General features: G+C 38.4%; 2 protein-coding genes across 2 annotated transcripts in view; both read right to left on the reverse strand.

Annotated features, from left to right (window-relative positions):
- The window catches only part of LOC112152860 (inner centromere protein), an 8,939-nt gene extending 7,555 nt beyond the window's left edge, over window positions 1-1,384 (reverse strand). The window contains exons 1-3 of the mRNA XM_024282670.1: window positions 1,259-1,384; window positions 341-500; window positions 106-216 (exon numbers count right to left, since the gene is read on the reverse strand). Coding sequence (XP_024138438.1) covers window positions 106-216; window positions 341-480 — 251 coding nt within the window. The 5' untranslated portion in view covers window positions 481-500; window positions 1,259-1,384. The remainder of the gene's footprint in view (window positions 1-105; window positions 217-340; window positions 501-1,258) is intronic.
- A 5,795-nt stretch (window positions 1,385-7,179) lies between these two features.
- Window positions 7,180-13,175, reverse strand: pgghg (protein-glucosylgalactosylhydroxylysine glucosidase). The gene is made up of 14 exons (XM_024282669.2): window positions 12,863-13,175; window positions 12,367-12,654; window positions 12,067-12,277; window positions 11,563-11,998; window positions 11,367-11,486; window positions 10,093-10,224; window positions 9,911-10,022; window positions 9,582-9,654; window positions 9,374-9,510; window positions 9,157-9,290; window positions 8,232-8,327; window positions 8,071-8,168; window positions 7,777-7,991; window positions 7,180-7,682 (listed from the first exon to the last, which is right to left on the reverse strand). Exons 2-14 carry the CDS (start codon window positions 12,608-12,610, stop codon window positions 7,606-7,608), a joined length of 2,085 nt encoding a protein of 694 aa, XP_024138437.1. The 5' UTR covers window positions 12,611-12,654; window positions 12,863-13,175; the 3' UTR covers window positions 7,180-7,605.
- Between the last annotated feature and the right edge of the window lie 934 nt (window positions 13,176-14,109).

The raw sequence follows: 14,109 nt of genomic DNA on the forward strand, positions 1-14,109 counted from the left end.
GGAGTATAAGTCGCAGGGACATTCAATCTATGAAAAAAACCGCGACTTATAGTCCGGAAAATACGGTACAATTTTTTTTTAATCTCAATAATTTAGACAACTAACCTTCTTCTCGTTTGATTTTCTTCCTGACGCCCCAAAGAAACACGCTTCCTTCGACTGTTCTTTTTTTGTGATGGCGTTTTTGGCATCAACTCTGGAGCGGCATTAAAATCTCTGAAATAATAAGAAAAATAAATAAAAATAACAGCAAAATAAAAAAAGAAACACCATAGATTTTTTTTTATTACAAAATAAAAACATGCAAAACTAAGACGATATAGAAAAAAGTTTATCTCACCGAGAAAAAATTCGATTGGCTTCCTGCTGGATCTCCTCCAGCCAAACCATGTGAACATTGTCGATTTCATTAATGAACTCCTTTGCTTTGCCCTCAAACATTTGCATTAAGGGGCGTACTGATAATAACACAGAATTCATCTGGGTGACCTGAAAGCAAACTGATAAAATATATATATGAAAGAAAATGTTAGTTTTTATTTACTTGTATAAATCATGAATTGTGTTCTATCTTGCATATGCTTTTTTAAAAAAAATCTACATTTTCCACCAGTGTAAATATTATGATGTACTGAATTAGAGCTAAAATTATTTTAGAAGCTCATTTAACTCTATTGAGTTCTAATCTTTTCAGATAAACGTGAATATATATATATATATATAAAGTTAAAATAAAACTTAAGTCAAATTCGCAGTAAATACATGAAATCTGGCACTCGTGTAAGAGGAAAACCATGACCAAGTTTAAAGTACTGTATGATCCTGATGGTGACTGCTCGTAGAATAAAACGTACCAACATACTAGAAACACAAAACATCCATTTGAATCACAGGTAGACAAGTTTTCACCGTCGTTTCAAATAACCAAGTAAGCTAAGGAACTTGTAGCATTTTAGCTAACCGAGGTTAATATCGACTAGAAAAAAAACTAAGACCTTTAGTTATAATCTCAAGCACCAAACACCATCAATAAGACTAACCTCAACTAGTTTGCTATTACCAAAAACAATGACAAACGTTAGCTACCTCGCTAACGTCAGGTTACAAAGCTAACAGTTAAGCGAGCCTTAATAAATTCCTTCAGCGCTAGATTTCTAGAACAAAAATATTATCTTCGTTTCTGCGCATTTCCATAAAGCTAAATCTTCCTCGTAACCGTTGTAACATTAACACTTGAATAGTTTTCAAATATACAAACCCGGCTACATATACGTCTCGTTCAACAGTACTCCTCCACAATAACCCGCTGAAACCGTTTAGATCGAGTTCAAACCTTTTCAGCCAATCCCAAAGCTCAACAATGGTGGTTGCTACCTGGTTTGTTCACCGTATTCTCCAGAGGGGCGGTGTTTACATCAGAAACAATAACAGCGAATCGTGTGGGGAGCGTAAACGGGCGGTAACGGAATAACAGTGGTATAAAGCAAACGTCTTTTTAAGGTGGAGCTAAAGCGCCACGCAGATTTGAACCAACCAATTGTGAATTAGTTTGACTCTTTCTTTTTTTTGTTCTCTGCCCACGCATGCTCACTCAGAAGGGAGTGAGAAATATTGAAGTGGATTTCATGAAAGTGGTATTATGATTTCAGATCCTAAAACAGTGACTTCTCTCAGCAGAAAATTTTTCTTTTATCTAACATAATAATAGTAAAAAAAATCTGCTATGTTGTTTATCATCAAACCTTTTTAGATGTACATAATTTTAGAGGACATATTTTTCATATTTCCGTTGCAGATTTATTATTGTCTAGTCTCAAAGGAAAGATTAAGTTTTAGAATAATCATCAATTAAGTTTCTATAAAGACATGTTTGGAGGAAACCATTTGAGCTAGAATTTATTGAAGAGGACACAACTGGAAGATATATGGATTATAATGGGATTCTTTATAGTGAAGAATGAACAGTAAAATGCATTTAAAATCTCAAAAAGTAGAATTTTCTTGGTAGGGCTCTTTAAAATCAATCCTGAAACGCACAGGGAGCCAATGTAGCAATTTTAAAACTGGTGTAATGTGATCCCACCCCCTGGTCCTTGTCAGAAATCATGCTGCTGAGTTCTGTAATAATTATACAATCAAAAGAGATTTTTTTTTATAAACCAGAGAGCAGGGCATTGCAATAATCTAACTGACTAAGAATGAAAGCATGCATCGACCCCTCTGTGCTGGCAAGAGAGGAACGGGTGGACTCTGGCAGTATTTGGCACAGGAATCAAGATGATATATTAGTTTGATGGAGGCATTTGAGTTTTCCAACTAGAATGTAAGTTCTGAAATGTATGATATATTCGTTTGATGGATGCTTTTCCAACTACAAGTTCTGAGATGTTTAACAATAAGAAAATGTTGGTGAGGGACTGGCAGTGAGGAAGGACAGCCTACTAAGTGTTGTATTTTAAGCCTATGTGTGGCCTATATTAACCCTGACTTTCTAACATAGGTGTTACTATATGTTGATGTGAACTACATTGCCTGTCTTATCTTTGCCATTCCCGTTACCGTTACCATGGCTTACCCTGCCGTCCTTCCTGCCTACAGCCCAGTCAACCATGCTACCTCCCTCCTTACAGCTATCAACCAGAACTCTAAGCGTCGTCAATTGTATTGTGACACACTGCCAGCCAGATCTCACCGATAGAGCATTTGTCGCCGATCTCTATTTAAATACTGCATTCTGAGGTTGCATGCAAACAAGAGGTTTTAATTCCAAGATTTTAATTGGCAAATTTGAATTATATATGATATGTTTGTTACTTGTAAATAAAAACAAGAGAGAAAAATAAATAAATATAACTTTAAATGTTTTTTTTATAAAATATAAAGAAAAATAAATATAACTTTAAATGTTTTTTTCTTAAAAAAAATATTAATTTTGAGCCGCGATGCATGCTGGGAAACACGTGACGTAATCCGACAAGCAAGAAATGTTAAGAAATTAACCCTGCTTCCATTGAGCAGTCCAGTCCGGTCCGGTCCGGTAAAGAGTAGTACAGTACGGACTGTTAATTCTGGTGAGCGTTTCGTTTTCCTCTCAGTTAAGCCTCACTCCCACTGGGCGGTTTGTTTTCACGGCGCATGCGTGCTGTAGACCACAGGAGTGTCGATTGTGTCACTAGCTGCATTCACATCTGCAAAATATCTGCACATGGACCTAAAAACTTTTTTAAACGGTTTCTCAGGACTTTAGGATGCGCGAGCGGCATTTCCACATTCAGAAAAGAGTAGTTAAGATAAAGCCCGCGCTGCGGTCTATGTGTGGCGACGGCCCAACACCCAAACAAAGCCGGGCTGATCGACAGTTCAACCAATCAAAATGCAGAAAAACACAGCCCCCCGCCCTTTCCCTCTTCAAAGCGCGAGTTCCTGTTTGCCGGTGTTTTTCGTTCTAGCATTTAAGTTTAGAGATTGTCAACAAAAAACGTTTGGAGTTTGCAGAACATGTGGATAAAAAGGATTACCGACAGAGACTCAACAACAACCAACTTCACCTGACTCTCGAAGCAGCAAAATCAAGTACGTTCTGAGTGGAAGCTGGTGCTAGCTTAGCGGCGAACCGCTAGCTGCAGTTAAATGAATGGGACAGTATTCTCTCTGTTAGCGGTACACTGTGAGAGCGTGCAGCCATAAAATTGAATTGAAATATAGTAGTTTACGAGTCTGACTCTTTAGGAGTTAGTGCCGACGGGTTATCCCTTCCATGACAAAAGTGGACAAAGGTGGACAGGAGTTTATGTCTGCCATGGACATCAGTGAAGATAAAATATCCTTAAAAAAAGTATTTTAATGTAAACATGCCTAGGATAGCACAAGTGTTACAACACCCTCAACCCTTGTCGGGCACAGTTGTGCAGACACTGAGTGTATTTGTGTTTAACCAGTGTAGCAATGGTTGGGCCTACTAAGTGAAGATATATGGTACGTGCATCCATTTTTGAAAAAAATTGAATATTTATTTTCGTGGGAGAAACGAAGACAGGCTGCCGGCTCTTGGGTGACGTCATGAAATGGGCGGCACCCACATGCAGCGAGCGGCGGGCAGAGCCTCAGGAATCGAGTGGTTTTACTTCTGGGTAGGAAAAAACTGCAATAATAATGATAAATAATCCCATAATGATAAATAATCCAGGTGTGCAAGGTGCAGTCTGTTGTTGCAGACTCATGTAAGCTGTTTAGGAGTCTGATGGCAGAGGGAAAGAAAGAGGTCCTGAGTCTGGAACTCCCCTGTACCTCTGGCCAGAGGAAAGGAGAGTGAACAGACCTTGTTGGGGTGGGTGGGGTCCTTGATGATGGAAGCAGAGGTCAGTTTTCATTGTGTGGTGGAAGACAATGCAGAAAAAACTTTTGATTCAAAGGACTTTTCAACTTAGGTGGAAATTCTGTTGCTGGTCACCAGCTCCCTCTAGTGGTTGGTGCTTAAAAATGCACAGATATTGAACGATCAATTTTTTTTACAAATTAAACACCCTCCAAATTCTTTCCCTCTAGCTGAAAAAATGAGTTTTTGACTTTTTCTTGCATTTCATTTAAAATCTTTTTAATTTACTTTTATTTTGTGAACACTTGCGATCACGTCAGAAGAAGTCATAAGGTAATATTTAAAAATGATTTTGAAAAATATTTAGATTTAAATCATGGATTTCAAACCATTTAGCACCTTTTAAGAATAATACCTTGTGCTTTTACACTAAAGAAAAATAATGAATTGTTTGAAAAGTTTTATTTTAAAGCGTGACTTATTCTCCCACTTTTAGCTTGCTGATACAGAGGAACATAAATCTCAACAGAAGACTCTGCAGGCTGCAGCCACAACACTTTAGAGGGCCTGGAGAAGATGAAGGTAGATGTTTCTATGACTGTAGAGCAGGGGTGTAAAACTCAATCGCACAGGGGTCAAAAATCCAAAACACACTTTAGGTCGTGGGTCGAACAGGATAAACATTCATTGAAGCTGTTTTTTGTGTAGAATATTTACAAAAGATGGTGCTTACTGTATAAAAAAAAGGAGTTCAGAACGATCTGTGGTTGCTTGTTCCCTATCTTTATTGCTCTCTTTCTTCCTTGAAGGTAGAATTTTTTTTCCAGATTTCCGTCGGGCCTGCCATTTATGCCGTCAGTAGTAAAGTTGTTAAGGTCCAAATGCGTTTTGGCTCTCACATTCCTATACTAAAGCCTGGCAGCAAATGGCTGCATTGATGGATTTAATCTGAGCATAATGTGGATGAAGGCTTACACAACTACCTAACTATACTTTTCAAAAAAGCATGACTTTTGCCCTTTAAAATAACAACTTTTTTTTCTCATAATTATATATATTTTTTAATATAAAACAGGGCTCTAAAGTGAGCATTTGCGACTGGATTTTTCAGTTGTATGCCTAAAAAAAATTTTTTTTGGTCACACCAGTGCGCCTGGTTTTCTGTGAGGAGAAAACTAAAGATAACTGTTTCTGGCCCTGTAACCATTTTGTCTGACGTCACCATGAAAAGGGTCTATATTCCTTAACAGCTGAACTCTAGCTCCAGTGTTTATCTACATTCCTTTGTCTTTTCAACCATTAACCGAGAATCTTTTCAACCGTTAACGTTAATCCAGCAAATTTTGAAGCGGAGTACAAGCCTCACGCTGTGTAGAGGAGGGGTTTGCATAAGCCACGTTTATCAGCGGACACTGACGCGGAGAAAAGCTGCTTCATGCAGCAGCGTTCTTATTGACTGTATATGTCTACAAGCGCTCTAGATTAGTAATATTTTGTATATTGGAGCAAAGCCTGAAAATAAAATTTTCATCACGTCAGAATCAGTTGATTCACGGTGATTATGTGAACGGTGGAAGATTATGGCAAGCCAAAATGCCAGTTATTCACTTCGACATTATTGGTGTTTTAGGGGCAACTACGGTGGCCCTGAAGGTTAAATCACATAAACAAATTCATCAACACAAAACCTTATAAAGATCTCAATAACAATTAAAAAAGCAAAACAAATAATAAAAAACATCAAGTTTTAGAAATCAAAATTCCACAAACCAAAATAATAAAAAAAAAGAAAAGAAAAAGGAAATGCTTCAAAAAATAAATTTCAAAAATCTAAATTAAGTTTTAGAAAAAGAAGCAAAGAAGAAACATTACTAATTGGATGATGTTTGTCCATCTTTGTGACAGCCAGTTATTTAGCATGAAGCGCCTTAGACCATCCATGAGGGTTACTGCTGACCAAACATTGAAAATAATTTTAGTCAATTTATAAGTATACATTTTTTCATTTTCCTTTAATAACTTTTTAGTTTTTGGATCTAATCGGTCCAAATCATGTTAGAATAGTAAAACTGATCACAAATCATCTGGTACAGTACTTTACATTAGCCTTTGATGCTATATCTAATTTTAGTCATTTTTTTGTGTGTAAATTATCACTTTTTTAATAGCTTTTAGGTTTTTAGACCAAATTGGTCCACATCACTTTAGAATGGTAGAACTGGTTAAGAACTATCCAGAACAGCAGTTTTCATTAACTTTTGATGCTTTTTCTAATTTTAGTCAATTTTATTGTAAAGTTTTTCTTCGATAGCTTTTAGGTTTTTAGACTAAATTGGTAGAAATCTCTTTAGTATATTAGATCTGACTAAGAACTATCTAGAACAGCAGTTTACATTAGCTTTTGATACTTTTTCCAATTTGAGTCAATTTTTAAGTGTATCTTTTTATTTTCATTTAATAGATTTTACGTTTTTAGATCCAGTTGGTCCAAATCATGTTAGAATAGCAGAACTGATTAAGAATCATCTGGTACAGAAGTTTATATTGGCTTTTAATTCTTTTTAAAATTTTAGTGTACATTTTTGTGGGGTTTTTTTTTTCTTTTTTTTTTATCACCGACTTCAGAGCCCACGGTAAGTCATTCATTGAGGAGGCTGCAGTTGTTTAAGCCGGAAGAGAACAAGTCCAGGTGTACAGAATTAGTCGACAACTATGTGTAAAACACAACTCCACTGTTAGTCCGCTGATTAAAGACAAACAGGGCGAGCTTCTTACAAAAGAACCATAACAAGTTGCATGCTGGGGTAAACATTTCAGGACGTTTTGAACAGAGATCACAAGAGAGAAAAAAAGACACCAACATATCCACCAAGTAAAATAATGGTTTAGTCATCAAGTCTCTGAAAAGCAACCAACATATATCTACCAACAGATAGAAATTGATAGATCAGCACATGTATATTTATGTTCAATAATTACTTTTTTTTGTTTTCATTTTCGTAAAATTTCTGTCATCCTATTTACAGGTTTTTACATGTGTATTGTTAGCACACCTCAAAACTGCAACTGACATTTTTGGTAACCACATTTACAGGATGCATTCTAAAATTCAAAACATTTGAGGAAGAATATTCTTATTCCGAATCTTTTTTGATGTTGATTTATTGAAAGGTACAGATGTGATATTACAAAACACAAAGATATATATAAAATAAAGTGACTCAATCTACATGTTACCTTTTCCTGATGAATAAAGTAACAATGAGTAACAAAGTAACAATGATCTTGGTTCAGAAGGGCCAGCAGGAAGTTGCAGATTCCACTTTGCAAATGGAACCAGGCTGCCGAGGAAAAGTTACAGGTTGTCCTGAAATGACATTTGAGAAGAGTGTGAGCAAATAAATGAATGAATTAAAATGATGTGAAAGCATTAATTATTTTTGACATGATAGGATCTCTACCTGGTGTGAGAGGGATTTTCATGCCAGACTCTTTTAGAACCACCTGCAGATGAATTGCGTCAGCGCCGTGAGCCTGCTCTCGGAGTATGATGCAGACTTCCTCTTTCCTAAGGAGCCAGTCCATCTTACTGCCCAGATAGTTCATTCCACGAAGACACAGCTCATTTATGTCATTTGGAAGTAGTGGGGAAAAGGCCAGGCAGTTCCTCTGAACTCTTTAAAAAATGGTGAACAAATGAAAGGCTTTAAATCACGTTTAATGGTTCGGCACTGGTGGGAGGACTCATCACTAACCTGAATCCGGTGTAACCAAACAGCACCGCTTGCAGAAATCCTCCCATACCCGTGAGAAAGTTGACGGCGCCAGAGCCATCCGATGACTCACTCCACACCTGTGAGGACAGGTTTTTAATAAATAATAGTTGTAATTCTAAGAAAATGCTTGCAGAGGATACCTGGAATGGCCCCTGGATGTTCTTGAAGCACTTTTCAAGTAAAAGCTGAGCTTTCTCAGCTTCTCCCAGCTCCAGCCAGCCAATAGCAAACATACCCTAAAATAAAAAAAGCAATAAATGCAAAGATTCATGAGTCAATAGAAGGTTTTTTTTTTAACTTTTTTTTCTAATGAGGGTATGCATTGTAGCTACAATTTACAGGTTTTAAAGACGCACTCCAATGAAAATCATGTTCCTTTAGCATTTTGCTTGTGATGGAGGACATAAAATCATTTCTGAGTGAATCTTAATTCAAATTAATTCAAATCATGGTGAATCAGGAGCAGATAAACAAATTGCTTTTAGAAAATGGTCTTAGTTGTGATGTAGCAACTGAAACAGGCAGGTAAAAGTTTCACTGGTCCACTCCATTCTGGTGCATCCACTTGCAGACAAAAATATACATTAAATTCTTAATTTTTGAGCTGAAAAACTGTATGGCTGGAGAGATCTGATACTGCTCACCATTTTTCTTACTTAATGTAAGCGTGGGGTTGTGAGAGGTTCTAAACTAGCAGTAGAAATTGTAAACAAAAGGATGATGGGATATCAGTGGACGCTTACTTCCGGGCCACATCTTATTTTTTGATTAACTTCTGTCATTCTGTCAATCTAAGAAAATGTAGCAGAGTTTTTGATTTAGCCTAAAAACAGTTAAATAAAAAAACCACTTGGAACAAAAAATCAAAATATGATTTGAGTGGGATTTTAAAAAGGTAGACTACGGACTAAGCACTTTAAAATGTAATTTCAAAGCATTAGATATTATTTTTAATATATGAAGGTAATTTAGAAACAATGAGGGGATCCTGTGTGCTGCTGGTGGTTTCCCATTTTCCTTATAAATGTGTTATTTTTTAAGAATGAAACACTTTGCATGGCTCACCCACGTCATCGCAGGGCCGTTAGGATCAGTTACTTGCTCATACATCGTCAGATCATTCCTCCTAACCTCTGGAGGCATTGGAAGACCAAGAGGATACCCCAACAAGACTGTGTCGGCTTGCTTCACCGGGTGTCCTTCACCAGATTTCAAAACAAAACATGGATGACATCCAAATTCTTGATCATTTAATCATGGTCAGCGGTGTGTCAGTATTCACCTTTGGTGTAGCCATCAAACTCAGGATGGTACTGGGACTCCTGGTCAAAAGGGATTTTTATGCGTTCTGCTACTTCCTGCCATTCTTTCGGTGCAGCATCTTGGAGAAGATCGGCCAGCTCAACTGCAAACTGCAGGCTAAAAAACCCACAAGAATTGTGAATTAAACTGGCATTTGTAAGCTGATGTCTAAAAACTGGTACCAGTACCTGAGTTTGGCCACTGCGTTTGTGTACACAGAGTTGTTGACATTGTAGTAATACTCATCAGGGGGCATGACACCTGGATATTACAGAAGAGATATGGAGCTTTTATTTCCAAAAATCCATTCTCTTGCATAAAAATTAAGGATATTTCTTCTTTTTTGTTATAAATAGACTCAAGTTTAACTTGAAGTTAAATAAATTAGCTACAATTTTTCCTGAAAGGTCATCTCAACTGTGTAAATAAAGCATGAAAAAACGACTGTCTCAGTTCATAACTTACTATAATTTAAACATGTTCTTGCTTTTCCATCTTATGATGGAGTGATCTTTACCTAAGAGGTGATACATCTGGTCATCCGGGTTCCACTTCACTCTGGAAACCCAGTAATCAGCGACGCCGTAGACGACTTCGCTGCCCCGCCCTTCTTTGAACATGGCCAGATCCTGCAAGATGTAGAAATTCTCTTATCACAATGTTAAAAAAAAGATGTGAATTAGAGGTGAATTTGAAAACCTCAGTGAGGTAGAGATAGTGTTGGAAAGCCAGCGTGACGTCTCCATTGATGTGAATCTCTTGTTGTCCGTAGATGTCTTCCGGACACACCTCTCTCCCAGAAACGGCACTCTCCCATGGGAACTTCAGCCCCTGCGGGGACAACATCAGAGTTCAGATCTACATGTGGAGCTAAACGTTACCAAACAATAAGATTAGATAATTTAGAATGAATGAATGAAATGGTTTATTTCAAGAAATCAGGAATATTACATGAAAAAAAAACACATCACATTGAATTACATCTAGATCGTTTGAAAGGGAGCGGGAGGAAGCGAATTTATATAATCCCACCCCGGCTCGACCATTCATTTTCTCTCTTTCTTTGTAATTTTTTTATTGTTCAATTCAAACTTCTTTGGTCATGTGATGTTGGAGTCATAAAAGGCAGCAAAAACAAATCAAGCAATGTTGAAATTTCTCAACTTTTCAAAAATATTAAGATGAAAACCACCTCCATGTTTGTGTGGTTAAAATAAAAAAATTTTAGGAATTTGTCCCAAGAAGAAAAAAACTTCAAAAGATACTATTCTTAATTCAGGAGTAAATACGTGGAGTTTGTTATAGTTCAAATGACTGCATCAGTACAGGAAGTGAATGCTTTAGAATGATTATAAAACATATTGTTGCAAACATTTAACACTTCCAGTTTCAGGTCAGTGATCACGTGTCACAAGCTCAAGCAACTAAAAACTTGAATTATCGCAAAATAACTGAAAAACCAGTATTATTTCTGCAAGAACGAGAGCTGACCACCATGGCAAGGATTCTTCATGACCTGCATCTGTGCTGGTAAAGTATAACTATCTGCTAATAAGTCATTAACCAGAAATTGATCATTTGTGTAAGGGGAATGGTATTGTAGAGCCGGAGTGGGATTATATAAGTTCGTTTCCACACACTATTGGTTTCCAGCCAGAACTATCCAATACACCCGATGGTTGGTTAGATATAGGTTCTGATTGGTTGAATACATTTGATCCATTTAACTGGCAGCAAGTAGCTGATTATGTTGTAATAGAAATGTGTAGAAATGATCTGCAAGTTTGCGTCTGTGATTGGCTTTAGTGTTTCATCCAACATTGCCTCTTTATTTACTTTCCAGAGTTAACCCGTTTTCAAGTATGAAAATGGGTCAATTTTGGCCCGTACACAATAAAAGGGTTAATGAGGGAGAAAACTGTTGATGGTGAGACCACAGAACGGTTTGAGTCACCTTGTCGCCCTGGAGTTACCTTGTAGCCCTGCCTTTGCGCGTTGTCTTTAGCTCCATCTACAGTCCCCACCCTGTACTCCAGCACTGCTCGGGCCAACTTGGGGTAAAAGAGGGCTATCCCAGGATACATCCAAATGTCCTATTACAGGAAGGTTTGGATATTATGCAAGCCACTGTACAAGGTAAAAATAACAGTTTATTGCCTTTAGCTTCACCTGATCCCAGAAAACATGGCCCCAGTAATCCTGACCGTCCCCGCCATTAGACAGCCCGCCGGGACTGACTCCTCCAAAAGATCTGGAGTCGTCATGTATGGATGGGAAGGCACTGAGGAGATAGAACATGCAGCCGATCAGAGCCTTGTTGAGATCAGTTGATCCCGATACCTCCACCTTGCTCTGTAGCCACAGTTCTTTCCAGGCCTTTTCGTGAGACGGACGCAGGTCGCCGGTCGCCATCAGGCCCAAGGCCTCATCGTAGCTGCTCTGAGCAGAGTCCAAACTGTTGGCCACGACCAGGATGAAGCCCCAGCGACCCTGGCTCTGCTCCGGTGGTAGCACCAGAGTAGGGGGCACAGGTGTCCAGATTAGGTGCACAGAAGGACAGGATCCTCCCGGGAACTCGGCCGTTGACGTCTGTCCTAAAATGTAGCTGATAGAACAGGAAAACGTCGCGAGTCTAACACTTGTATGTTGGAAAGCTTATACTGTGACCCTTACCTTCCTCCTTTATAGCTAGGGCCGGTCTCAAAAACAATGTCTTTGCTTTGAGGGGTGAATGAACTGACCAGGTTGACAGAGACCGGCTGATCGGAGGTCACCTGGCGCTCCAGCAGAACCTCCATCACCATAATGTTTGGGTAGAATCTGTGACAGTATAGGGACTGTGAGGCTGTTGCGTTAGCTGAGGTCAGGGTGTGGGTGAAAATCCCTGGATAGTTTTGGGGGAAAAAAAAGAAATAAGTCCATTATTTAACCCTTGTTTTTTGTTAAATCAGAAGTAGCAGATCTCCATGCTACCTGTGTTGGTGTTTAAGCTGTAGATGTGTTGAACAGCATCTTCCATCTCAGCCTTCACAGCTACAGGACAGGGAACATCCGCCCTGTGGCAGTGCCCACCCTCTCCATTGTAGACGCCACCCATGTGCAAGACGCTGTTGAACACCCGCCAACCCAAAAGCCCGTTCGCCAAGGGAGGAAGGAAACGGGGATCCAAGGGTAAAGCGTCGGTGGTGAAGATGTATGGGTCCACATCAGAGGACATGGCGAAGGTGGTGATCCCTCCGCACTCACGCAGGGACTCCTCAGCTGAAAGAGCAGCAGAACTGTAGTTAAAGGAGCTACAAAAAAAGTGTTCTTCCACTTCAGCAAAATCACTAATGTCTACACACTGTGTACTTTGACACAAAGGTGTCACATGCTTTGACTGAATCAGAGTCATCCAAATAGATGAAACACATTTTCATAAGCTCAAAGAAAGCTGATTGGTTACTGTCACCGCTCTAAACAAACATACCTTGAAAGTCTCAGCGTCACGTGAACAGGAAGAAGCATCAGTTTCTGCCAAAAAGGATTGAAAAAAATTAAGGAATGTGGTTGTAGAGAAATACAGAGTGTCCAGTTGAGTTTCCAAACAGCTTCTTCTTTACATCTTAATTTTGAAAGAGAGATAAAAAAGATTCTATAACTTCTGGAACGGTTTAAATCTAAAAAGAGCAAAGTGCTCCAAAGTTGTTTGAAAAGTGGAGTCAAAAGGCTTTGCAGAGTCAAAGGAAGGCCTCAGTTCTTTGTGCTGCACAGAAACTCTGGATCAGAGTCAAGGTCTGCAGGAAAACACGACATGGATTTGTGTAAAGGATTAGGGTATGCATCAGGGTGTCAAACTCATTTTGGTTCAGGGGTTGCATTCAACCCGTTTGATCTTAAGTGGGCTGGACCAGTAACATTTAAGCAAAATAACTTACTTGTTAACTTTAGCTTTGTTTTTGCTTTATTTTTTCAATTGGTAAAAATGCCTTAAAATAACTTAATAGCCTAATCACTTAATATTATCTGTTTGACAACAAAATGTTGTTAATTGTGGTGTCATGCCTGATAACTGTTATAGCAATTTAACACTGAACCCAACTGCATCTAACCCAGATGTAACACGCGCTTGCAATGAAATGCTGTTGATTTCTTGATCTCTTTATGCCGACATTTCTTTTTCTCTTTGCTTCCCCTAGTGGCATAATTGCACATTGCGGCCATTTCTTTAAGAAAAATCACAATTCGCCACAGGAATGGCCTAGAAACTTGATTTTTTTCCCCCACATTTTTTTCTTCATGACTGGGCCGGATTAAACCATCTGGCGGGCCGGATGCGGCCCATGGACCGTATGTTTTACACCCCTGCTCTACATGATTACCACTAAAGTAACAAACATTTTCTGTTCTTCTTATCAGCAAAAAGTGCTTGATTTAAGTGCTCTAGAAAGTATACTTAGTATACTTAGTAAATACTTTCTAGAGCACTTATTTTTTATGTACTATGCATTTACTGTAAACTTAAAATCTTTCCATTTAGTCAGAGGAAGTATTCAGTTAGTATACTTACACATACTTGCTATACTTATACTGAAGTATACAACTTGAGTGTACTACTTTTTGCTATGTCCTTAAAAGGATCCCTCTCCTGGATAAGACAGTATCTGGCATTGAGACAGTAAAAATACTCATCCGGTCACTGAACGTGTTTGATTTAATCACAGCATCAAACTAAAT

Source organism: Oryzias melastigma, linkage group LG6, assembly GCF_002922805.2.
Source record: "Oryzias melastigma strain HK-1 linkage group LG6, ASM292280v2, whole genome shotgun sequence".
Taxonomy (NCBI): domain Eukaryota; kingdom Metazoa; phylum Chordata; class Actinopteri; order Beloniformes; family Adrianichthyidae; genus Oryzias; species Oryzias melastigma.

What these genes read in the sequence shown, in the direction of transcription:
- pgghg (XM_024282669.2), bottom strand. Translation starts at nt 12,610, where the DNA reads ATGTCCTCTGATGTGGACCCATACATCTTCACCACCGACGCTTTACCC. An exon ending in AACGCAGTGGCCAAACTCAG is followed by an intron (nt 9,511 to 9,581) that starts GTACTGGTACCA and finishes TGGGTTTTTTAG; the next exon opens with CCTGCAGTTTGCAGTTGAGC. An exon ending in GTTTGATGGCTACACCAAAG is followed by an intron (nt 9,291 to 9,373) that starts GTGAATACTGAC and finishes AATCTGGTGAAG; the next exon opens with GACACCCGGTGAAGCAAGCC.